The sequence below is a fragment of the Apteryx rowi genome, unplaced genomic scaffold, assembly GCF_003343035.1.
Source record: "Apteryx rowi isolate R43461 unplaced genomic scaffold, aptRow1 scaffold_200, whole genome shotgun sequence".
NCBI classification, from domain to species: domain Eukaryota; kingdom Metazoa; phylum Chordata; class Aves; order Apterygiformes; family Apterygidae; genus Apteryx; species Apteryx rowi.
The window spans coordinates 953,383-979,901 of NW_020448309.1; the positions used below are offsets into that span (position 1 = coordinate 953,383).

General features: G+C 41.8%; 1 protein-coding gene across 1 annotated transcript in view; it reads right to left on the reverse strand.

Moving 5' to 3' along the window:
* Nucleotides 1-3,273: 3,273 nt before the first annotated feature.
* Nucleotides 3,274-26,519, reverse strand: part of IPO9 (importin 9) — a 28,775-nt gene continuing 5,529 nt past the window's right edge. The window contains exons 7-23 of the mRNA XM_026063765.1: nucleotides 22,666-22,766; nucleotides 21,354-21,412; nucleotides 20,694-20,845; nucleotides 19,695-19,793; nucleotides 19,400-19,506; nucleotides 18,042-18,181; nucleotides 16,218-16,377; nucleotides 15,431-15,657; nucleotides 15,053-15,201; nucleotides 13,994-14,122; nucleotides 12,253-12,528; nucleotides 10,268-10,434; nucleotides 8,117-8,250; nucleotides 6,427-6,546; nucleotides 5,818-5,919; nucleotides 4,959-5,035; nucleotides 3,274-4,370 (exon numbers count right to left, since the gene is read on the reverse strand). Coding sequence (XP_025919550.1) covers nucleotides 4,260-4,370; nucleotides 4,959-5,035; nucleotides 5,818-5,919; nucleotides 6,427-6,546; nucleotides 8,117-8,250; nucleotides 10,268-10,434; nucleotides 12,253-12,528; nucleotides 13,994-14,122; nucleotides 15,053-15,201; nucleotides 15,431-15,657; nucleotides 16,218-16,377; nucleotides 18,042-18,181; nucleotides 19,400-19,506; nucleotides 19,695-19,793; nucleotides 20,694-20,845; nucleotides 21,354-21,412; nucleotides 22,666-22,766 — 2,310 coding nt within the window. The 3' untranslated portion in view covers nucleotides 3,274-4,259. The remainder of the gene's footprint in view (nucleotides 4,371-4,958; nucleotides 5,036-5,817; nucleotides 5,920-6,426; nucleotides 6,547-8,116; nucleotides 8,251-10,267; nucleotides 10,435-12,252; nucleotides 12,529-13,993; nucleotides 14,123-15,052; nucleotides 15,202-15,430; nucleotides 15,658-16,217; nucleotides 16,378-18,041; nucleotides 18,182-19,399; nucleotides 19,507-19,694; nucleotides 19,794-20,693; nucleotides 20,846-21,353; nucleotides 21,413-22,665; nucleotides 22,767-26,519) is intronic.

Below are 26,519 nucleotides of genomic sequence, written 5' to 3' on the forward strand. Positions count from 1 at the left end.
CGCCGCGGGACTACAGCTCCCGGCGTGCCCCGCGACTACGGCTCCCGGCGTGGCTCCGCGGCCCGGCGCGAGACTACAGCTCCCGGCGTGCCCCGCTCCGGGGGGGGGGGGCGGGCGCCTAGGCAGCATGTAGAGGCGCTGCGGCGCCGAAGTTCAGGGGTTCGAGCCCCACGTCCGCAACCCCAAGCACAGGCAGGCCCAGCAAAAACGACATTTTAGCACCTGCGACGCTCCAGCCTGCTCCCGGGTACGGTGGGGAATCAACCGCACCTTGCTGGCTTCGCAAAGGGCCCCAAAAGCCATTCCCCTCGTTCAGTCCAGCGCCAGGCAGGGGCCAAAAGGCCGCCCAGGCCTGCTCTGGTGCCAGGCCCCATAGCAACCCTACGCAGCAGGGGGGACTTGCGCGAGGTGGCCACACGCGGCTGCAGCACAGTCACAGCGCCCAGCTCCGGGCCCTGCTTTGGAGAACAAGGGCCTGAAACGCCTTAGCCAGCTCTGTGCACCACAAGAGACAAACCCCAAAGAGGCAGAACACCCTTCGAAGCACCCTGGTGCAGCCCAGACCAGACCAGCACAGCCGAGGGTGTTCTCCTTCCCCGATACCGATCTCTGTAAAACTCAGAGGCAAGGCATTTATACATTAAAAGATTTTATTAATACAAAAAAAAAATACCAAGAACAATACTCATGAATACGTGTAAAATCTCATTCCAGAGTCATAGCTGATCTAGTCACTATTTAAATTATATTCTGTGGCTATCAGACCTTCATGCTATTCTAGCAAGATAAAACCCAGTGTGCAAAAAACACATTGGCGTCTCCTCAACGAGGAGCTTTGATGAGGATGTAAAAGTGCCAGGCACCGATTTTGGAAGTGGCAAAGGCTTACAGATGTTCTGTAGTAGCCTCGACCCCAGCCTTCATTTTAAGCATAAAAGGGAGCTTGTTTTTTCATAACATGGAGTTAGTAACCTTTAGTGATGATTAGCCGAGTTTCTTTTCAACAGTAGACAACAGCTAAAACAGGCGTTCCACACCTCAAAACCAGACCTTCGACAGATTTCACTGTGTTTCATCCCGAGCAATTACCTCGCGCTACTGGCTCAGATTTATTTCAGCAAAGCTGACAACCCTCCAGCCATCACTTGTTTGCAGATATATAACATCGCATTCCGAGAATTTTTAAAGGGAGGAGGGAGGACACAGGGAAAGCAGAAGAGAAAGGAGTTATATCAGCACAGGCACCCGTGGGGCCACTTAGGTGTCTTTCAAACCGTCTCCGCTGTTCACTGCAGCTCTCACACTCTATTCAGCCTCTTTCCTAGGGGAAGCTCAAGTCAGTACATTTCTTGCCTGAAAACATCCCGCATGCCATGAGTTTGCTTGCAGCAGAGCGCCCGTTGCAGAAGAACAAGGCTGTTCCTGTTCCCCTTGCCCCACAACACACAGATAGGCCCAGGACCATCTCAAGGGCTCCTCCCAAACTGGATTTTATCAGCACTCTTACATAGCGACACTGTGCTTGGTCAGCTCATTCTACTGGAAGGGGTCCTGGTGGGTGCACACAAACACCAATGCAATAGAAGGACAGGGTGGAGCACTAGTTCCCAAAAAGCCACCATCTCCCCCAGTCCTTCTCACTGGCTGCACTCCTGGGAGGAGCAAGCCCTTGATACCTACAAATGGAAGAGCATCTTCTAACCAATGCACTGAGGAGCTTCAAGAGGAACTCTACAAGAAACTGCTCATCGCTTACTTATGGGACCTTGCAATTCCAAAGAAATCCTTAGATACAACTTGGGATGAGGAACGGTATCAGTAGTGCTAAGTTGCACCCATTTTTCATGTTTTTGCTTAAACTTGTCATCCAACTTGATGTGCCTTAAGGATGAATAAAGCAAGCACAATTAAGGCACACAAGTCAACTTCCAACTGAAAGCACATGAACCCCACCAGCCCCTCTCCACAAAGCCCTGACTAGCAGACCAGTTTGTGGTCCATTTCTTGCTGATGCCTAAAATGCATCCAGGTGCTTTCAAGAGTTTGGTATTCACTTACCTCAAAGAATGACTATTTTCAAGCCCTGCTGTCAGTTCATGGGGCAAAATATTTAACAGCCTTTTTTAATTTTGTAACTTGCAATGACAATTTAGATTTGGTCTTCACTCTTCTTTTCCACCAACTCACAAACCGTTTTCATGCAGCCTGGGCCTATTCTGACATTCAGGGGAGGAATGTCAACTAGCAAAAATGGTCCCATCTCTTCCCTTGGCCAGGACTGGTCACTCTGAGGACACTCAGTTGATCCTTTTGTACAGCTATCAGGCACTGCAGCTGTCTATTTCTCAGTTTCCTCATGAGACTGCACTGCTTAGTTTAACATGTTGGCCCATTTCAACGAAAGCTCTGAGACACACTTATTTCGGACAAAATTCCTAGAAGACTTGGAAGAAAAAAAAAAAGACTAGGTAGAAGACAGAGCCACAGCAGAGCGCACAGTGAAGGGAAGGCCATGGCACAAAATTTAATTATAGTTTTATACACCAGAGAATCCACAGGGAAGAAAGATACTGAGGCTCAGCTGCATGGAAACTTTCCATCAGCGCTCATACCTTATTAGACACAGGCTAATCCGGACAAAGCCACAAAAAAATTAAATCAGGCTTCATAAATTCTACTTTCCATGGAGTTATTCATAGAAAACTATTGAGAAATCAAGGATGGGACAGATCAGTCTACAGTTATGTAGCAAGAAGTGTGTGATTCCCTCTATTTCTGCCTATTCTCAGGCACAACATGAGGGATTTAGGTGTGAGAGGGGAAGCAATGTTAGTTTTAGAATTTAGCATTATTTTACCATTATCCCACATATGCTAGACAAATTGTGCCATCTTTGTTAAAAAATTATCACCCCCTGCTGGTAGAAAAAAGTGAAAAGCCATACACGAACTTAAGACCGGTAAGATGCATAAATACTCCAGCTCTTTGGAAGCTTTTAGACACAACTTCAAAGCATTTTATTCCACAAAGGAACAGCAAGTACCTTTCTTAAGAAAGGAAACTCTATAATGGGTCACCCTTTTTCTTTGAAGCAGAAGATGATGTAACCATTACAGGACTCCCTTTCTGTCCAGATGACTCCTGTGAAATACCCTAAGAACCCCGAGGTGGCACATACAGGAGATTTCCTAGGGAGAAATATGTCTTAAAAAGTGATTTCGGGAAACAAGTGTGATTTCCTTTTAAATCTGTTTTATAAGAAGGATACCAGTGTATATTTTAATAGTTTTATTTTAATTTTCCCCAAGGGGGAACCAAAGGCAGAGAGGTGTTGTGAGATACATCACACTGTTCTTATGGGTAAATCAATTTGTAAATGTTATTTTACCACCCTATAAAAATACACACAGGAGCGTGAAGGAAGCAAAGTAGATCAGAGTGGCTGTTATGGAGGAAACACATTAAATATAATCAGGTTTTTCCCCCTAAAAATTGTGGCTCCTTGTGTTCCATAAAACCAAAGTCTTTAGTAGCCACATGCCACAGGAACAGAAATTAAGTGGTAGCTTCCTTTTAGCATGTGCACACAAAAGCATTAGTAAAGAACTGCTCCCATGGGACTAGAGAGTAGATGCGAGCAACAAAGCTCCATCCACAATAGGAAAGAAGATGCGCATTTATTTTTATTGTCTCAGCTTCCCATCCAAACTCCTGTAAGCAGGTTCCATATCATTCAGGCATCTCTGATAAAAGAGTCTATAGTTCTATAAAAAGAAGTCACACTGTAAGATCCAGATATTTACCCTGTATGTGTTATGCGAGCGCAAAGAGGAACAACCTTCCAATTTCTCAAGATACATCCAAGCAATCTGTAAGTGACCCAGTTCCTTTCTCTGTCCATCTGTGCTGTGTGAAACTCAGGTAAGTGCCTCTTCACAGGCAGAGACAGTCTGCTCTTAACAATATTTAAGGACACATTTTTTAAGAACTTCCTGGAACATTACTGTGGAAAATGAAAGTGCTCCCATGGTGAGACCGATGTGCAAAGCTCTACAGACTTCCATCTTTGCTGCTTTCTTAACATTCCTTCCCTTAGTAGATTCATGACAAGATGAGGCTCAATACTTCGCAATGAGGCCCATCATCCACCTGTAACAAGCAGGTGGACACTGGAAAAATGTTTCATGTTTAATCATAAAACGTGGAATAAGCCAGAAAAATATTGTTCAGTTATGATCAGTACGGTCTCTTGATTGGGTTTATATACCAATGGCCTGTAACACTCGCTTTTCATTCTCATTGAGATGGTCTGAAAACATTGCATAGCACGGCTGCTGTGCAAACTGACACAGGAAGTCAGTGAGATAGGCCTAAAAGGAAGACAAAAAGATCAAGTTAGCATCACGTCACTTTGGAAAATCTGTTCTTTTCATGCATCAAAAGATAAAACTAACATACACCAAATAAAAACAAAGGGATGACAGGGAACAAGGAGAAGGGATGCAGAAGGAAGGGAGGCAGCAAAGGGGAAAGGCTGGTAAACAGCTTCCAGGTGTTAAAAAGCAGGAGCAAAACATTGCCCAGGGACTGTGACTGGATAGAAGCATCTCCAAGTGGAATATTAAGTTCTGTAATGTTCAGTCTCCATCAACTTTTGATCTCAAAGAGCTGTGAAGCTCGTGGGTAGAAGAGTCTCAACTTCTCTGCTCACAAAGCGTTGTTCATTCACATTTCCAAATTATAGATATTGCTACAATAAGAGACAATGGCTCAAGGCGTTCTTTGGCTACTCAGCACTTCCCAAAGCCATTTCAATGAACTGAGTACATTCAGGACAACAATTGCTATCTGGTATCAATGGTGTTTTGAAGTTTTGTTCAAGTACAATATAAAAAATAAAGTTTAAAGAAAATGATAGAAATCAGATTAAAAAAAAAAAAAAAATTCTAGAGCATCACCTGGAGATCTATTTGGTAAAGAGGGTCCTTTAATGCATCTGGATCGTCCTCTTCATCATCTTCATAGTAATCCTCATCTGTCAGAGATAAATTGGCAAGTTTTAACACTGAACAGAGCAAAATATTTCAGGGAGCATCCTATCAGACTATTGCTAAGATCTAAGGCTCCATAAATGGTTTCAGCACTGCTGTAAGAAGTCCTGTATCCAGCATATATTTCCTTACGTTTACATGATTAGTAAAAACTCCCCCCCACCCAGAACAAGAAGGGTCACAGTGGGAGTCTCAAGCACAGGTGAGACTTAGCATACAAGAGATACCAGATCAGTTTGTTTTTAGTTATGTGCACTATTATCTTACCCTGTAATCTTATGCCACATTTGCATTTCTGTGCTGCTGCTAAAGTAAATAGTCTCCTTTATTATATTACCCTGTGAGGTTCTCTCCTCTAAGATTATATGCAACCTGGAGAGCTGAGGGAGGTATTATACCCACTCCCTCTTCTTTATACAGAAATTATTTCTCAAGATCATTCCACAAACAAGTTCATCCACTGCTCTGACGCTGTCGTTTCAAAGTCACAGATACATCTTTGAGCATGAATCTTCTCTTTAAAAGAGATACCTGCATGAACCTCAAAGAAACACGAGGTCTATGTAGTTTTTGAATGTGCATGTGGAAAAAGTAGTTATTTAATCATTGTAAGTGTAATTCAAGGACATGTCCCTCTTTTCCAGAAAGAGACCCTTATTCAAAATCCCAGTCTCTGTTGAACTGCTGTCAAGGAAAGAAAATTTTCAGAGCAGAACATCATCTACTTTATTCTATTTTTGAGTAGCACTTTAAAGCTGTAACTTACCATACTTGTTTGTGGAAAGAATATCTGATAAGAACTGTCCTGCTAAGCTTTCATCTTCATCCTCATCCTCTTCCTGATCCTCCCACATATCATTCGAATCATCTGTTTAGAAAACAAAAATTTCTAGAAGATAAACAAAATCCAAATCACCCCATAAGGGACTGTATAGTTTTTAGGCAAACATCCCTGTTTGTTTATGTGGGTCCAGGGAAATGCACACAACCCTTATTATTCCTTCGGAATGAGTGGTGCACAATAGCTGGAACCGGCAAAAGGAAGCGGCAAGAAAGTATGGCCAAAGCAGAGGGGAAGGAAGGAAGGAAGGGGAACCAGATACTCTGAGCAAGGATAATTTTCCTTTAGAGGCATACGGCCAGATCCCATTTTCCAGACAGACTGGCCAAAAATAATTTTCAGTTATAAGGATAGATAACGCTGACTGATCCTATCATTTGGATCACCATTTAAATCTTTATAATTATAGGTATGATATTTCCTATTGTCAGTTCTTTACTGCTCTAAAGACTACTGCAGAGATTAAATATTTTTGCTAACTGGGCAAGTGGATTTAAGCCATGCAAAGAGGTAAAACCAGCCCTAGTGCCTTACCTTGACTCCAGTCTGCAGTTGTCTGTCTAGATGCATTTGCTTCCATTGCATTAGAGAGTTCATTTATTATTAATTTTAAGATTTTTACTAACAAAGGAATGTTTGTCCAGCGTTCAGGATCTATAAGAGAGAGGGAAAATAAATATATATATATTCACATGGCTTTTAATAAAAATCTTAAAGCCAAGCCTTTTTTTCCTGTTTTTTGTTGTTGTTGTTTTTTGTTTTTAAATCTCACTATACACTTACAATGCTCACAGATCAGCAGAACTTCCAGGTTGGAAGGAAAAAAGGACAGACAAAAAAAAACCCAAATTCATTTTGCATACCCTCACAGTTATAACTGCAATATCAAAACTAGCATACCGAATGAAGAGAAGACATGGGTAAAATCTTTCACAACTGAATGAACTTGTGAGCTTACTCAGTCAAATCAGAGTTACTGACCTCATTTTATTAAGCGTTCTTTTTTGAAATTATTGTCGCATACCTAGCAGTGCTTTAAAGCAAACGAGCGGCACAGCCCTCCCAATCATGGCTCTTTTGCTTACCCTTTCCAAGTCATTGCAAGAACTGAATTTTCCTTACCAGGGTTCCTGCAAGGGTTAATTAGGGATAGCTAACCAGTATTTTTGTCCCTAATTGCCAAGGTAAAGACCTTATCAAATAAAGAAATTGGGAGTACTAGTTTCTAACTCTTTGTGTACTCAGATGCTGGCAATTACCACTCTTCTGGCTGACTAGACAACGCCTTGTTGGGATTTTTATTTTTTTTTAAAGCAAGGAATAACAAGGTAGCAGGTGTTTTGTGACCCCCTGCTTACCTCTTACACTCCTAGGGTTTTCCCTACTTATTTCCCTAGTTGTCAATTTAGCCCTAACACAAATCCCTTGAGTTTAAAATAGCTGAAGGCTTGAAGAGTACCGACCCCGTAGACGGGCCTCTGTTCTGTATCAGTACAGCCGCTATGTCCTGTCCCGCAACTGGCTGTGGGCGAGCACCAGCACAGCAAGGTGCAGAAGCAAGGTTTCGACTGACCGCTGTCGAGGAGAGCGGCTCCCCAGCGTCTTCCCCAGAAGAAATGCCAGGTGCTCGCTCATGTCTAACATGTGGATCTCTACACAGGAACCTCCGAACAAAGATTTTGGGTTCAGCCAATTAAAAATGTCACGGGAATTTAAGGCTCAGGAGAGATACAATACTAAAATAGTAAGGCAAGTCTTAGGCAAGAGACTGGCTAAGGTTTCCTTAAAAGTTTCATTTCTAACCTGTTGCAATCATTGCTGATATGTGATAGTTTCAACCTCACTGAAAATATCAGTTCATCATCTCTTGAACACATTTTCCTCTCAGAAAAGTTACTCAGACTCATGACCGTATCAAGTCTATCTCATTAGATGGAACCTAATGATTTGAAAGAGCAGCGAATACCCCCCTATCCCATAATTACCTCATCTACTTAAGTCAGAGACATTTCAGAAGTCTTCCAAATCAGTCTTTGACAAAATTAAGGCAAATAATAGGTATGTTAACCACATGATGTATGCATCAGCTGTAGAAAAACAACATGCACTTCTGTAGGGAATACCTAAAACCTGTGGGAGATCTGGAAGATCTATTCTAAGGCTTTTCACAGCATCAACTAACAGGAAATATTTGTTAAAAAAACCCAGCAAAACGATTGCTTACTTTTGGCCGATTTCGATCGTGTCCGTATTCCCTCATCCATATTAAATATTTCTTCCCCCTTTACCCTAATGTCCTGAAGTCGCTTATCTTCTGTGTTGATGCCGTACTGAAGGAGCTTACACAGTGCTACAGAGCTAGAGAGCAGGGGATAAAAATATTACAGATCAGAACCTCTCTGCACCGCCTGGCTTTCACAGCAGACTTAATAGGGGACATGTCCCTCCAGAGCAGACATTCAGATGCCCCTTTTTCTATGCTTTTGCCAAGAACAATCATTACAGAGTTTTCCCATTTCTCCTGCATGAGTATCTCCAATTGGACTCCTCTCCTGAAGTGCACAACAGGCCAAAAACTCGGCCAAAGCTTTGGATTAAAACACTGCCAAGCACTGCGTGCATGCATCGACAAGTTTTTTCCAGTTCAGAAGGCCACAAGGTTAAGCACATCCCTGAAGCATTCACTGCAGGTGAAGATGGAATTAAGAGGAAAGCAATGACAGAAACAGAATAATTTGGTTGATCTGCAATCATGAACATCTCTTTTACCTTTCTCCAGTCTCAAAGCTCCTTTTCATTTCTGGTCCTTCACAGCTCAGCTACATTCAAACCTTCTAGTTCTGTTCCCTCAGTATCTTCACATATTCCACCTCCACTGCTTCGATGTCTAGTCTGCACCTATAGCTCTCAAACCTTCTCCAATTCCACTCTGTTTCCATGCCACATGGAGGATGACTTTGGTTAAGGCTACCAATTCAGGCTTGGCACCCTTTAAACCTCTCCCAGCTCCACATGTCCCAAACTGAAGTTCCTCTGAGCTATATGCAACTCTCTCTTTTCACGCTTTCACTGCACGTCCTCTCTCTCCTGCAGTGTGACTCTGAGCCTCCAGTTCTCATACAGCTGTTCTGAACCTAGATCTTCACATGCCAACTCTTGAGCTGCCCCAAATTTTCCCATCCTTTTCTTATGTAAGTCAAGGATAAAGAACCACTTCTTCAACCCACCACTCCCAGGGATGGTGACTGCTGGGCACAGAAGGTTTACCTATTGTCAGCAATTTTTATTTTCCTTATACTAAATTCTACTTGTCTGTCTCTAAAGAGGATCCTCTGGGCAGGCACTGTTTTTCTTCAGTATCTAGAAAATGCCTAGCATTTTATAATGCACTATGATCATTACTGCAAATAACCCAAAATAGAGTGCTTAATACAGTGTAGATACACAGCTCTAATCTTGGACATAATACGGAGAAAGCAATGTACAACAGGAAATTTTTTCCCTGCCAGCTTCAGCTTTGGCTATTTCTTGTAGCCGTAAGCAGCATCAGGAGATCCTGCAGATAACACTGCTCTCAGACAACACTGCCCTTAATGAACAAAACGGACCAAGAGTGAGGAAAAACAGATATACGGAAAAGAAAACTGAGATACCTTGCCTTAAGCAGAGTAACCCAATAGCAGAATAGTCTGAGGTATACCTGATCCACTATATAAAACCATCTCCTATAAAACCATGCATCATTCTGCATGATCATTCCTGAACTTCTATTTTAAACACACTTTTTCTTATTATTTGTTTTACAGGCTATTTGGCTGCCTCATAACAATAATACGGCACCACATACTAAGAAGCGAGTTAACAGCTGGTGAGTCCCCTAGCAGGAGTCTGTTAGGCTTGACACTTCCATAAAAACTAAAGACATCAGCTACTGCAAATTTTAAATTAACACAGAGCATTTCATGCTTTGGAATATAGCAGTCAGCCTCCCCGAAACACAAATGTGCTCCTACAGCAAAAGGGAGAGAAAACAAGGTTTCCGTCGATTTCTTTATTGACTTTTAAGAGCTCATTAAATCAACAAGGAATCACCAACCTCTTTTAGGAAGCCCTCCACAACGCTCTGAACCTCTACAAATAGTCCATAAAGGTAACTTCCTTTTTAGAAGCTGTTCTCATCCTCTTCAGAGTTTCAATCTCAAAAGCGCTCTTGTGCTTGCAAGCTTCGCACTTGGGTGCAACTCTGTCCAATGCCGGCACACACTAATCCAAGTCTGAACCAGCTTCCCTTTCCCTCACACCCAGCGCGCTAACCGCAATGGGATGATCAGCCAGCAACCATTAATACACAGTTTCTGCTTATAAGATATCCTACCTGACTTTGCCTTCATATTGCCCGTAGAACAAGTGCTGCCGGCTCATCCATTCAGCCATTACGAACTCCAAGGCAGGCTTGCCGGTTGGTCCAGGGAGACTACACAGAAACTCTAAGAGTGGTTCCAGTTGTGAGTGAACCAAGTGAGCAAACACCATAATCAAGGACTGCAAGAGAAGAAAAGGACACATTAGCTGTATATAATTTAATAGCTGAGAATGTTTTCTCAAATATGAAACTAAGAGTGCCATTTAGGGCTGGAAGCTATGCGTCTAGAAAGCCCAAGAGGAAGAGAAAGTATAACCATCTGCCCAGTACCCAGTGTGCTACAGAAACAGGCAAGTTAAACTGTTACAGTCAACAGCAATATTTAACCCCCAGAAAAACGCATGGCAAGAATAAAGTTTACCCTCGTCATGCCCCAAACCAACAAGCCCCTCTAAAACAAGGATTAAAAAGCTATTTAAAAATATATATATACATCAGAGGTGGCACCGGAATTGATTAGCAAAAAATGTCAATGGCAGTATCCAGATGCTGCAAGTGCTAAAGTTTGCTCACTGGATGAGATGCTTACACAGTCTTATAAGCAAAGAGCTTGAAATCTACACTTATATAGCAGAAATGTATGTCTCATCATCAAGCATAGAAGTTATTTGTCCAGAGCCTGAACTCATATTTGCTTCCCCTTCCATTCCCAGGGCCATCAGATCACCTTAACCACAAGGCCACCTTTCTCTCCCATGTCATCTGAACATTGCTCAGCAGCATTTTTCCAGTGCTTGAGAGAGACTTCGAATACAAATTTTAGGGACAGAGATGAAAGTTTTAGGAAAGTATTTACAAGATTCAATTTTAGGAGTCATCTTCTAAAGACCAAGGGTAAAATTCATAGGCCGCATATGTCTAAATGTCGGTCTCCAAGTTTGAGTTCATCACTGTAGGCCTCCTTAAGGAAAAGCTGCCACTTCCAGGGGCCTCTCTCTCACGTTAGGAATACAGAAGAGATTCACCATTGTGAGCGGCTTGTTTCTCCTCCCTTGGCTGCAGGGGAGCTTCAGGTGAATAGTTCAGATTTAGCCTTCCAGATCTTTCAAATCCAAAAATAGGCAAAATGAGAGCCATTCTGAACAGTTATGAATGAAGAGTGTTTCTGAGGGAAAAATCAAGGTTTTGTGATGAAATCTGTGTTGACATCTGAACAGCCTTCTCGATTCACAGTGTGCTGCCTTGAAAAGTGCATGTATAAAAATCAGAGAAATACCCAAGATAAACGGGCTGGAGTAGAAAGACCTTTAGCCAAGTGCTTCACAGAGAGCAGAAGTGGGATCTTGCCTTCCCATAGTTGTGGCATAGAAACTTCTTCTAGGGCAGGCATCACTAGATGTTTTACATTAAGGGTACAGGCAAGAAAGACAGGTAAAGAATAACGACCACTGGAATAAAATAAGATAATTCCATAAAATTATGCCATGTAAGTAGCTTAAGGCTGGAAGGGATCATGATGCTCTTGTCTGGCCTCTGACCTGATACAGGCGAAACCCACCTCCCATCTGCCAAAAGTTCACCTTTTCTCAATTTCTAGGCATTTATCCTTTGCCTATGGCACAGTTGTATGTCAAACACTCAAGAATGCACGCTATCTTTGCCACAACATCCCTACTTAGGGCGCTCACGTCCCCTCCAAAGGGTCACTGCTTCCAGGCACAAAGTCATGAGGGGCTGCATAAGGTGCATTAAAGCATACCCACCAGAACCTGACTTACTCAGTAATCCAGATAACTTTGTAGGAAGCTGCCTAGCACCCCAGCAGATACTGTGGATACAGGGCAGGCAAATTTCTGGCTACTTCAAGAGGGTATGTAGAACATCTAATTACACTAACCACAGATAATCAGGCACACAGTAAAAATAATAATAAATGTTATGACTATTTCTTTTCCCTGACATTTCTACCTGTTCTCCTGGCTGCCCAGCCTTCTCACCTGCATTACGCTGAGCGTCTCTGCTTGTTGCATTTTGCTCAAGATAGCTCTCAGGATCTGGTCCAGATTCTCTCCCAGCTCACTTCCAGCTTTGGAAATTAACGTGGAGACTAGCCTGCCCACAAAGGCAGCAGTGAATTCTGAGGTCCTTGGATCTAGCAGCTGGCTCACCACCTGCATCACATACCACAACCCGTTGTGGCCTTGCTCATCATGCCATTGTGCGATTTGCTCCAGCGCCACCGAGACGTATGCACGCAGACACTCGCCACCATTCTAAAGGAGAAAATTATTGCATTAGAATTTCCCTTTCTACCACCCCCGAAAGACCCTTAACCAAGATGAAAATGATGGGCAAACTAGTGGCACTCTAAAGAATCCAGGTCCCCTATGTGCAGTAAAATGATTGCCTGAACTAAAAATATTTTCACAAGATTTCAGTTCAATATGAATTCAGACACTCCCCACTGCCCAGGCAACTCTCAGCAGGATCATCTAGTAAATACAAAGACCACCTGGAATAGTTGCATTTTTGTACTGTCCTTCTCATCCAGACAAATTCCCACAGACTCTGACAAATAAGAGAGAAAGAAAGCAAAGTGCAGCATGAACCAAACAACCTAGCAGCCAAGCTGCAATTTTTCTGTCTTCTTAAAACAAAGATAAAGCACAGCAACAAGCAACACTGGTTTCCAACTTATTCTTACAGGTCTTCAACCTATTCTTAGTGGTATGTTGTTTAAGAAAAGCTATTTCTATTGCCTGTATTCACATGGCAAAGGGCAGCTGGAATATAAAACTCTCTAGGTAAGGAAATTAATTCACTTTATTATTTATAACATGGCTAGTAGCTGGAAAGAAAAACAACCCCGACGTTTTATCCTCAGAAGGTCTCCCCTCTCCCTCCTCACCAAATACTCAAAGACATCACCAGGTCACAGGAGAGGCCACCAACAGTTAAAGCTCAGATATGCACTACTACTATTTGAAATGTATCCTTGCTCCCTCCCCATCCCATATCCGAATGAGCCAAAAGGAAGTTTAGTAGAGGAGAAAAACATGGGCGGGAAGGAGTTGGTCATGGAGCAAGCAATGAAGCAGCTAAACTCCCATAGAGTGGGCTAGGGAGCTCGATTCTGAGGGAACCAAAACCGAAGAGCCCGATACCTGCACTCAACACTCCCTTCTGGCTGAGCCATCAGGACAGCTTTTTTCCAGACAACCCCTTCCCTTTGCCATGATGTCAAAACAGGAAAAAAAAATATATATATATATATATATATATATATATATATATATATCTCTTTTCCTCCCCTTCCCATCTTTTCCCACCTGAATGAATGTAAGAGAAAACTGCTAGAAGCAAGATGCAGGACAGGGTCCTTTGCTCAGCCCATGCATGAGAATGCTTCTGCATTCAGCTTCTGCCATTAACAGGTGTCATGAAAAAGTTAATTACGAAGGGAGAAGTGTGATCCAGAAGCCTAAAATAAAGATCAAGGCTGCTGGTCTACCCACTCTGATCCTCCAAATTAAGGAATGATCAGTAAAGTCATTGCAGCCCTGGAACAGCAATGCTTTAATGATAAACTAGAAGTGGTAGAGACTCCTGAGGAGCTGCCAACATAGCTGCTGGCAAGCAAAGCCTGGGCTCTCCTAAAAGCTATGTCAAGTGTCCGACTTGGTCACCTGTCTTGGACTCTAACGGCCCTGCAATCCTCACTGCTGCCAACAATATTACCTGCATAGTAGCATTGTCATCTGTATTCAAGCTGCACTGAGCTACTGCAGGGAACGCTTGGCAGATCAGGAGCTGGGACAGAGGAGGTTTTGTATTCCTCACAACTGTGGTCAATATATCAATAGAAGTCTGAAAGGAAAAAGCAAACAAAAGCACTGTTACAACAGCAGCCTTAGCAGGCTAAGTCAACATTTCCCACCACTGGTGCAAGCATCAAAGGTGGAAGGATGTGACCCAGTACTGAGATCACGTCCTGATTTTACATACAAGAATATTTTTAGCAGAGGACCTTGGAATCATGAACCCAGAGAGTCGCTATATTTGACACGGACACACGATGCAGCGCACTGTAGAATTTCAAGGCCATTTGGATATTAAAAGAAGTATAACTCCTGAATATGGCACACACTTTCACAGTGATGAACAGCATCCAGGTGAATGCTAATCAGTACAGCCAGAGAACTGATTAGCCAGTACAGCCAGTTGCTGAACTGTTCTGTTTAGTTTATATCGATTTATTTTAATTACCTACTAGGCGATTGTTACAGTCATAGCCAGATTATACGTACACTGATAAAGATGCCTTAAATTCCATACACATTTTCTACACAGTCAAGGTTTAATCTTTTATAAATGGACTTTTTATAGAAAGCATAAACCTGTATAATTTATCTGTGGTAATTTATGCAAATGTGATGCTTTAAAGTCTCAGAAAAAAAGTGCAAGGAACTAAGTGAGGTACCCTGCTGGAGAACATTACACCAAAAAGGAGAAATTGTCACTGGTGAAACCTGGTTACGTCAAAAGCAAAATAACTACAGAAACCCTGCAGAGACTGGCAGGAGGCCACAGGAACAGAGTTTAAAGTTAACTTTCGGGAGCATCTCCCCCCACCTGCAGGTTGCCTTCTCTCCACAAAGAAACCGCTCACAAGCGCTGAGGTTATTGTTCCATAGCAGTTTAAAAGCAACCTTTCTATTCCTTGCGTGCCAACCATCCTATATGTTAAAGGACAGGGAATCATCTCCAGCTAAGACCATGTACCGCTAGAGCACTTACTGCACAAAGCCCTGCAGGAATCTTGTCAGCAGGGGCCTGCATGATGCTGACGAGAGTTGGTATTAGCCTCATCTGCATTGGACCCTGGCAGGCTTCTATCTGAGCTAGCTCCTTAAAGATATCTTGGGCAAGAGAAGCAACAACTGGATCTGGAGAGAGAAAGCACCATGTACTAAAACATACTAACAAACGTATCTCAACTTTTGCTACCGCTATTTCAAATAGGCAAAGCAGCAAGTTTCCCTTCTAGCTTTACCATATGAATCAATATTCATTCGGTTATTAAGCTTTCAGCACACTTTTAAATGCAATGATAAACTTGACCAGGATCCGTTAGCAAAAACAACTGTACTTTGAAAACGCAATTTGAATGCATACCATTACTGTATTTCAGAAAGATTGCAATCGTGAAGGGGCAGATTTTGTTCTCCACACTTGCGGTAAATGCTGGGTCTACTGTACAGACAATGCAGAGAGTCTCCATCACAAGGTTTAGGACCTCTGAACTGAACTGAGTTGCCAAGTGGATGAGCCCATCAAGAATGCTAGGAAGGAAAGGCTGCAACACATGGGTGCTCTCAGAGATCTTCAACTGGTCACAGTAGCTAGACAAGAAATTCATGATACAAAAATGCATACAGTATATATTAAAGGGATTCATACATTCACCACCAGAGGATATATAAAGCGTTATTTAACCCTACCCATTTTTTTCCTACATTCACTGTTTTAGGGTTTTTTCCTCCCTTCAATCTACTGCTTCCTAGATCTCTCAACAGCTCAGCTGTCCTTCCTCCTCATTCCATTCCTAGATGGTTCTTAGACGCAGAGCTGAATCAAATGTTACCAGCTTCCACCCCATCTTAGTAAAAATTCTCTCTCGAGACCTACCACCAACGGAGAAAACTAGAAAAACCTTGAGGAAAAAGAAGTGACCCAAGTGAGAGAATCACAAGCTTACAATTACCAGGTTCTGCAGGAGACATAAGGAAGGACAAAACCATTTCAGAATTATCTAAGTTTCTGCCCTTATTTATTCATTATCCTTTCAATGTAAACAGAAGACAAGGTGGATTTGGGGCAGAAATGCTGTTAAAATAGCAGCTTTGCGTGTCATTTATATTACCTATCCTTGGGGCTTTGGGATATTCTAGTGTCTACTTACCCCCAGATAGCTCTGACCGCAGAGATCCGGACAGAAGGAGGCTGGGTCTCGTGTAGACCACTGACAGTAGCTTGCAGGAACTGCTGGATTAGTTCTGGAGACATAGCTACGGTAAAACGACTGGCAGCCCAAAGAGCACGACCCAGGAGAAAAGGGGACACTGAAACAAAAAAAAACAGTGGTTTCAGAATAAGTTTTATGATTTTGAGACTTAGCTGCTTCCCATTAGGAAAATAAGTTACAACACAGAACAGAAGACTGGTATGAGGGAATACAAAGTACTTTTGTTCACAGGCAAAATCCAGATTAGTTATTCCAAAGAATAATTTCTCATTTGTTTAAAAAACTTCATGCCTCAACTAGTTACGCTTGAATCAGTACAGCAGTATATGCTTTGCTGATCATTGGAACAAAAGTAAAAGGAAGAGAATGAACGCTTTTTTCAGTAATCCCTGTTAATCTAGCTCAATATTTTATTTTGTTCACTCCAACAGCGGCAAATAGCAAATGCTTAGGAAAAAGAACAAGAGCAATAGAGCAGGAATAGAGTGAACTTTCCCCAAATGCACTTTTCTAGCTTCCAGCCATCACTTCACAGTTACCTAACATTATGTTTAGCAGCACTAGAGAAAGAGTGAATACTCATTCTCTACTCACCTGTTCTACACTTATTATGATATGAGGTATTTTATCACACCTACCCTCCTGCCTTTTCAGGCTGAACTGTCCTTATCTATTTAGGCTACCCTCAAATAGAGGATGCTTACTATCTCTCAGCATTTTTACTGCCATTATTTATAAAACAGATACAAGCCTATTTGCAGGGTTAAGATGAAGACATCAAAAATTGCATGCAAGATGCATAGCAATAAAAAGTTTTGTTTTCTAAACAAGTATTAAAAAGAGCAAACATTTCATTTGTTTGATTGCCACTGGTAAACACAGAACAGATGTTCCCTAAGAACTACCTATACTGACTCCAGGACCTCTTTCTAAAGCACAATAGCTCATTTACAGCCCAACATCACATACAAAAACAGCTAAAGTTGTTTCTTCTCATGTATTCCACTTTGCACACTATTTCTTCATTCAAAATTAACTCTGGAAAAGGAAAAAAACCCTTCTTTGTAATCAGCCAAACAAATTCTTGCTTTGATGAAAACATCCAGCAATTTGCCTTTTCTGCACTGACACAACTTAATGTGGAATCACCAATACTGCTCACACAGGTTCAAACTTCCTAAAGTTTAATTTGCAAGCGCTTTCAAAGCCCAATTTTCAACAATTCCTTTGGCTTTCCTACACACTGATGTCCGACAATATAGAAAGCAGGACCCTGGCGAGTTCAGAATAGGATCCTGCTCGGCTAGGAAAGTTATTTGAGTTCATCTGCTATAACTAGGGTCAGCCCTCAGGTGAAAGAAAACAAGGCGGTATGGCATTGCAGGAATTCTGAAGCCCTTGAAATACTGTTGGCGTCTTTCCCAGGAACTGATACAAGGCAATGGAGTGGTTGTTTCCCACCAGGTTCCCCACATAATCTCCCTTCCATCTTCAAGCCCTACAGGCTCAAGCATCCAGACAACAGTGAGTATCAATTGAAACCACAGCACCTCACTTTGAAACTACTTATATTAGACCCGACAGCATGTGTGAACTGAGAATTTAAGTTTTATACCTTTTCATATATACAATGTGCACAATTGCATTTCACAATGTCGTACGCCTGCAACGACCTGATACATCAGGCATTATCGTTTGTAAGAAATTTCCAAGAATCTGGTGCTTAGCAGTTACTCCGAGTAACGGCAAGGACCAAAGTACCTGAAAGGTTTAGGTCGGCGAGAACAACATTTGTCAGGAAGCCATGCATATCAAAATGTATTCTACCATTCTTCACACTGTCTGTAATAATAGATTTCACAGAGCCCAGGGCCAGCATACAAGCTTCATGTATCTTCCACCTGCAAAAGAATTCAGAAACCTTTAAGTTTTCTCCCCACCATCACCTCCATAAAGTGAAACAATTAAGATTTTCTGGTCTAAGCTATCACAACTATCTTCTTGATCCCCAGAGTATCTGAACAGGCCTTGAAAGAAATGAACACTCAAAAACCTCCAAGATGGGGACTTGGAGACTTGCCATGAATAGGCAGCACTCCCCATCACTTTCTAAAATAACGGTTCAGTAAACATTACATCTTGTAATGCTTTTTGTTCTCATAATAAAAACAAAATGAAACAACATCAGAATCTAGTATGAAGGCTTAGGTCTCCAGCTGTGCCTTGCTTGATTATTCTATACTCAAGAAGCACTGAGAGAAAGTACATTGATGATTTAAAAATTTCTATTTTTGCATTACATTTTGATAATTACGACGAAATAGCATTTGGGGCAAATAACAATTCTCCTTGGTTTTATTTGTGAAGCAAAAGACCACCAGAAGCCTTTCTTGATTCAAAGTGAATCTACTTTAAATTTACCAAATTCAAAGCAGACAGGGACTTAATGGTGCATTTTTGCGGAAAGGGGGAGCACACATAGGGTCTGATTTCTCAGACTTTCAGTTACTGCTCTATATAAAGAGTAGCCAATCTGACACTGATATTCAAAATAAACATGGACACTGAACTAATTCATTCTGAAAGCCAGAGAGAACAGTTATGGAACAGAGACTAGGTGTCCTTTAAATCGAGCATTCTCTTCTATCCTCAAGTAACATTAGAAATTGCAACTGAAGTTTTAAAACTGAACACACACATCTGCATACAGCACCTAAATCTCTTCCTTACATCAAGTAGAAAAAAAAAAATGCCTGAAATTGAGCTTAAGTAACTGAACAGAAGGTCAATTTCTCTTCAGGTCACATATGGTTTTAACTATAGTTTTCAATGGTATGTTTTCAGGGACTGTCAGAGGTCTGGAGGGAGGGAGGGAGGGAGCCTGGGGACAGCTAGTTTGTGTTAGGAGTTGCTGAAAGCATTCCACACGAAGATTTCTGCGTATGGCTTGAAAACTGCTGCACTTTCTTCTTCTTCTTCTGATCAAGAGTTCTCAAATTTCATTCTTGTCCATCAGCAGCTATACCATGAAAAAAATGCAAATAACTTGTGCCACATCCAACGCCGTAAAAGAACCTGCCATTCACGCCAGTGTCTTGTCTGCTGCCCCTTCTCCTTACCAGTGCTCAGCACCACTGTTTTTAGCCTGCTCAGCTTCTTGCAAGTGTCTTGTAGCTGCTGCAGCCAAAGCAGTTGCACTCTCATTTTGGAAATCAGCAGCCACAGCCTGTGCGGAAGGAAGCGATAACGCTTATTTGTAAAGACTTTTGAAAGCTGCGCTTTTCTCCAGCTGCCCCACCTGAAGCTAAATATGTAAAGACTGTGAGTACAGGTCACAACTATTCTTTTTTACTTGCATTAAGTCCTTACTTGTTGTTATTTTGGTTGCTTATAAATGCGGAACACTTTTCATACCAGCAACAGATCCTGTGCAGCAATCCTCACTGTATAGGAAAAAGTATCATCATCTTCATCCTCCACAAACTGTTGTGGATTTGCAGTCCAAACTTTTATCTGAAACAGAAAGAGAGAAAAGGATAGTAATCTCAGTGTTGCAACACTGCTTTCAGAATTTTCTCTGCCATAAGAAGTCCTCAAAGCCTTCAACTGATTTTTTTTTTTTTTTTTAATATTCTAGTTCATACTCTACAAAATAAAGCACCTGAAAAGAGAGACTGAGCAGAGCATGCAGACTGGATAGTGTTTTCCCCTCACACTCTTCATGGGAATGAAAGAACAGAGTTAGACTGAGGGCTCCCTCCCCTTTACACTGACATCAAGCTCAGACATCAGAAGGAAACATTCCAGCTGAAGCCAACAGGGACTACATGAGTTATCCTCCTATAAATCTCAATCTTGTATTTAGGCAATCAGATAAACCTTTGAAAAAGAAGAGGCCCTCTCTGTTCTAAGTTCATCTTGCTCTTCTGCTTCCTCATTTGAAATCAGAATTTGACAGGACTAATGACTGACCTGGAATCCTCGCTACACAGAGGACTTTAATTACAGATGAGGAATAGGAGAAGCAGATGAATCTTTAACAGAGTGCCTCTCTTCATGCATGCCTACCTAAAGAAGAGAAACTGAAGATGGCTGTCAGGTTTGGGCACCCAGGAGGCGTGCAGAATTTCAGTGAGTTGTATCACACTGCTAGCACAGTCCCCTCACTATCAAACAAACCCAGTTACCCCTTTCAGCATGACAATCCCTGTTTTCACAGCATATTCCTTCATCTGCTATCCACGTTACCATAGAGAAACATTTTGATGCGATTGCCCTAATTCCGGGCACAGCAGAGTGACAGAGCAGCCTATTAGATTACAGCAGCTTCCATCCACTGAAATACTTCCTACGACATTAGCTGTTTCAAATCTCTCATCTCATTTGCTTCCCACACAAGGCAAACATGCTCACCTGTTCCTCTGTGATCTGCATGTAAAGAAGGATGTAATAGATCAGCTCTGGCAACGCTTTCTTCACTGTGCTCTTAAATTTGTTGTTTTCCAACAGGGCATGAACAAATTCAAATATGCTGAACACCAGATTTTCAAAGCCCAATACTTCACCTGAATGAAGAAGTAAGTGAAAACAAAAAACATGACTGAATATGCCATCATGCAGAAAGGAATAAATGGGTGTCAAATATAATTACAAACTGTTAGCATGTTCATCAGGATAATTTTTTCCCCACTTCTGGACTAACCAGGGCAGCAGCTCCAGGAGGATGCCTGACCTCAACCCTTTCTGTTTTCTTCCCACATCATCACACACCCCTCATTTAAACTTAAGCCCAACCTAAACCTGTTTAGCTTTCTTTCGTCCCATTACTCTCACCTGAAGATTGTTGCAGAACTCCCTGAATTGTTAGAAACTCTGAAGTTCCACAGCTTCATTGATCACAGTCACATGAAATTTGCAAAAAAAAGTGAGGAATACTGTTCTAACACCATAAACGTACCATTAAGAATGAATTCCTAAAGTGTTTCTGTCACTGTTTTGATAACAGTAATATTTAGGTAAGCTTCCATTCCTCTTTACAACAGAAGTCAGAAGTGCAGTCTGACAAGTTCTTACCGTCAGAATCCACAGGGTCCTCCACCTCTTCTGTATAATTTACTTCTGTTCTCACATAAGTAGACAGAGTTAAGTAAATATGTGCATTTTTAGAGCTGCATCTATTTAGAAGTTTATCTGTTCAACTCTTCAAATTCCTGCAACTTTCTTAAGAAAGCTTTCAATTTACAGCACGGTCACGGTGTTTCAAATGGAAGACATGCTACAGAAGTTTCTAATTCTGGCCATTACTGAGCTTCACAGAACACCTCCAAATATACTTTAGTATATCCTCTAGAGATCATATGATTCATTTAAACCAAACCCTTCAAGAAGTGCAACCCAAAGCTTCATCTGTATTAAAATTTTGTGAGAATGGAACCACTCAAACTCAATCTTTCCATGAGAAAATGAGCCAATTCAAAAATTCGCTGCTGCCTAAGGGTAAGGACCCACTCCCCCCTCCCATCCTTGACCTGTGACTAATGCTACTTTTATAGTTTCCATACCCATTTTTAAGCTTCAAGAGCATACCACCCAATATATAGCACGATTCTGAAACATAAGACTGTGCAGACAACTTTGGTATGTAAAGGGCTAGATCTAGGATCTCTAGGAAAACAGCCACTCTGATTAAATCATACAGAAAAATTCAGTCAACCTTCACGCTGTTATTGCGACACAGTGGCCATTTCTGGTGTTTATACCAAAAATTCAGAAAAAGCTACAGGAGAGCCTGGTATTCTAAGATTACTGTCTCACAGTAAAAGGCTAACAAAAGCGACCTTTGAATTAATTATACATGTAAAGGTTTGACTTGTCAGTTTGCATGTACTGGGAAAGCTACCAACAGAGCATCTCTTTAACACAGCACATTGTGTTGCAACGTAATAAGTTACAAAATTCAAAAGGCAAATCAAATGCAACCTCAGCAGCAAGTGTAGCCAGCCATTAGTACTGCTGTAGCAAGCAATACTGTAGATTTTCCTTTACCTGAAGTCTTTAAATCATATCTAGACATCTTTTTGAAGAGGACATTTTTCACTGAAAAACTACAAGAAATAATGCAGAGATCGGACACAATTCTAAAGCCAGTATAACATGGGCGCTCACATTATTGATCATAGCTGAATTTAGTAGGTTCAGTAATGTTTCTTTTTGCTTAAAAGTAACAAATATCCATTAAATGCATACAATAGATTCCTGTATTCTGTCACAGTGGACTACTCGGTGTCTAGTGCTCTTTAACCATGTTCAGTTCCTTACTGTGTATGAGAAACAGCACAGTTTGCGCCTTTCTGTTCTAGTTTAAACCATTCACTGCAAAGGATATAAGGCTGCGCTTTCTGTAAGGGTATTCCAAACAATGGGCAGGATCTGCTGCATTGATGAAACCATGTGCTTCGGATAGTTTTTCACTAATGCTGTCACAGCCTGGAAAAAAAGGGGGGAAAAAAAAGAAAAAGAAGAGCATCAGTCTGAAGCAAAACCAGGGAACGCTACCACAAAACGCTCTAGTCACAAGCTGCAGTTTCATGAACAGTTGAGATACTCCAATGTCTTGCTGCTACCAAAAAGGGAGAGGTCTCCTCCTCCTCCTCTCATTCCTGTCCCCCCAACTCATACAAACAGACCTCTCACCACAAACTACTTCTACATACTAATAAAAGAAGAAAAAATTCAACGGTTGGTCACTGAGCAGCAATGCTGCTTTATATCACTGCTGGGTACATTAATGGAAAACTTCAGTTTCTAAAGGTGCTGGCAGAGGATACGAATCTGATCTGCTGGGCTGATGCAAATTCAACCCGCTGACCATGGCCACAAGAGCATCGAAAGATGCTCGTTTCACACGCCGCTACTTATGAACCCCAGGCAAGTTATTCCTAAGCTGTATACCAAGCCAATCCTGCAAACCAGGAGGAAGCATAGTTGGGTGGTAACAGAGCTTTACAGTTCAATAGCTCTGCAGTTCGAGCAAGAGAAGACTCCATTTGCAAGTTCAGCCCTTTCCCGCAGTGCAAGTCATTAAAAAAAGTACTCTCTCCTGTCCAACGTATTTCAACTCTGGCCTCTCATTCTGCCAATTCCCAGTGCTTGTTTGAGCTACAAGAACTGCTTTACAAATATCCTCCTCTGCCAACCCACACAGACCGTTCCACCACCTCTTAAATACTCCACAAAATCCATATCCATCTTTCTCAAGGGCAAAGTCAAGCTGCTTCCCAAGCAGGATGTTTAATGGCCAAGTTAAGCAGTAAATGACTGCATCTGTACTTCTAACCTGAGTCACTGTACAGACTCGCTAAAAACCACCACTGGGGAAGCAGTAAGGCAGCTTCTTAACCCCCTCCAGCTATTTTGCAAGCCAACATCTGACTACGTCTGGACTAATTGCTCAGCACCTCTCGAAACCCCTCCTTCTGCAGCTCTCCGTTAAAGCCTTCTGTTGCTCCACTTTCTACTTGGGTCTTTAGACAGCATCCAGTACGCTGTAAAGAAGGAATCCCTAAATGTGCGGATAAATGGCTTAAAATAGGCATTAGCGAGCAGCTGGAGAGCACGCTCAAGCCAAACATTGAGTAAGAGTGCAGCAGGTGCAGGTAACGTCCTTTGCTCATAAGCTTAAGAAACTTACCCTCAAGACGCTGGTTACAACCTAGCCTTCCATACAAGAACACGAGGGTAAGATTAATTGCTTTTTATAACTAGTTATCCAACAGAAGAAGTATAACTTTTCCTACCCACCCCACATGCACGTGCCAAAAGAGCAGATTTTATACATAAGCAAAGCAGCAAGGTTCTAAAATACTTTAGACTGTTGGTTAATTGCCACTTTTGATGCAATTACTGCATATTAAGTATATATCATGGCTGTATTCCCATGTCATGAAATCTACCTTAACTCTATTAGCTGTCATGTTTAATCACAGTATTTCCTCTCAAAGCAATCAGTAGTGGCTTGTTTAACAACAACAAAATTTGAATTATGACTCAAGAATCAATTTAGTTGCAACTCATTCAGGCTCAGAGAGATCAATTCAATTCATGTTAAACTACCAAACAACAAAACAATGAATTACACTTGTGGTATTCTGTTTCCAGCCTTCATGGTCCAATATATTTTTATGTTAGTATTCAAGAATCTGATCTGTAATGGATTTCACGTATATAATATTTGTAATTTATTTGACATATATACTATACCAAACACTAATATACAGAGAAAAGGATGACACCTAATGCATCAGGAATTGACTTGTTAAAAAGTCACAGTTACCTTAAATTTTCTATAATCTCCATCTAGGACTGAATTAGTTTTGAAATACTAGAAGTCTAATGTGAACCAGAAACAGATGAGACAACATTATCTTAAAGGAGCCGAAAAGTTATGAAGGCTTGAGGGCCTTGCTTCAAAGTGTGGGAAACCTCTTCAGGGGACAACAGCGAAGTCATGATTAAGTCTCCAGACACATGGTATTTGGGCACCTGTATTAAGGAGAAGGCTTAAGGAAGAGTTATCACTGCCTTAAGCATGCCAGAAGGGCTGCTCCTATGAACGCTTGAAACACATTAAAGAGCAGAACCAGCCAGGTCAGATCTTTGCTGTCCCAGCTCACCGTGACTACGGTATGAGTCAGAAGTAATACATAAACTAATCTGATGGCTAGTGTCATCCAAAGCAGAGACCCAGTAATGATACATCCAGCCACCGCAGGAGATGTTCACGTTGGCTCAGATACTGTAGATCAGTCAAGGTGGGCTGACCTCTGGGAACGCATGGGGCCATCAGCCCTCCAAGCCTCCCATCTCTTACAAGGTTTAAAGGCACTGACTTTGCTTGTGATAACTTTTTCTAGACTTGCGACTACACTTGGAAAGATTCTGGAATAAGCTGATAATCAGTGGTGCACCATGACATGATCCAACCTAACTACTTTCTTCAACAGGATAACTGTCCTAGTGGATCACGCAGATGCGTACACTTCAGTATTACTCAGTAAGGCTTTCAACACAGTCCTGTGTAATATTCTTGCACGGAAAGTAAGACAACTGATTTTAGATCAGGGCTGCTTCTGATTTCCACTGAGAAATCTATCTACCTTGGAAGACGATCCTCTGAAGAGACAGAAGGGAAGGGGAAAAAAGAAAAAAAAAAGCTTCTTGTCATTTGCTGCCCCCAGCACTCCATTAAGAAAAAAAGAGAGTAAATTTCCAACCAGATGTGAACCCAAATCTATCAAAGAAATCTTAGTGACACCCTCCCCCATTGCATCAGCATTGCAAGGGGTCCTGCAATGATCTCAGCTGTGGAGCTGGCTTAAATAATCCCCCGAGGCCTCTCACTTCTGTTACAATGACTATGAAATACACCTTCCTGGAAGGGAAAGCAATTTACAGGTCCCTCACCTGAATCTATTTTTTCTTTAGAAAACTGATATCATTAGCTGAGTAATTCTAAGCGATGAAATCATGACTTGCCTCTAGCCAACAGCCAGAATGCTCATCTCCCCCCAAAAGCCTGCTGCAAACCACTTGTCACCAGAAGGTGTCCTAAATTTACTCTTTAAATCCGTATTGATTTTCTGTTGCTTTTAATATCACACAGCATACAAACAGTGCATTCAGACCAACATCTTTTCTTGCATTGTGCCTCTATTTAGCAGTGGCCAAAAGCAGGTGCCCACAATTAAGGAATAGAGCAAGAACAAGATGACTGTTCCTCAAATATTTCCCGAGCCTCTGACATCTTTCGAAAGACTATCGCTATACATCTGTGCAGACCCAAAGCATAAATAACCATCCTTATTGAAATTGGAGCTATCTAAATAACGAAAAGGCTCCAGCTTGCTGTAGAACATGTGGATGTAACATTTACAGAAGAGCTGGTCTACAGTTAGAGAGAAACCAGTGCTTTCACTTTAGGCTGAACATTAATTCTCTACTTCCTAAGTGCCCAAACACAGCTATCTTGAACCAGAGATTCAGTCATTCTTGAGCTGGAGCCTATTCAAATAGAGATTACCCTGCAGAGTATCCCCGAATCCCTTTACGTTAGCTTTCCAGTCTACTACTATCTGTCCCAGGTACCCCAGTGCCAGCAGACAGGACAACACCATAAAATGTGCCGTTCTTCTCATGCAGAGGGGAAACACGGAGAAAACACTGCAAGGCAGTCTCTCTCAA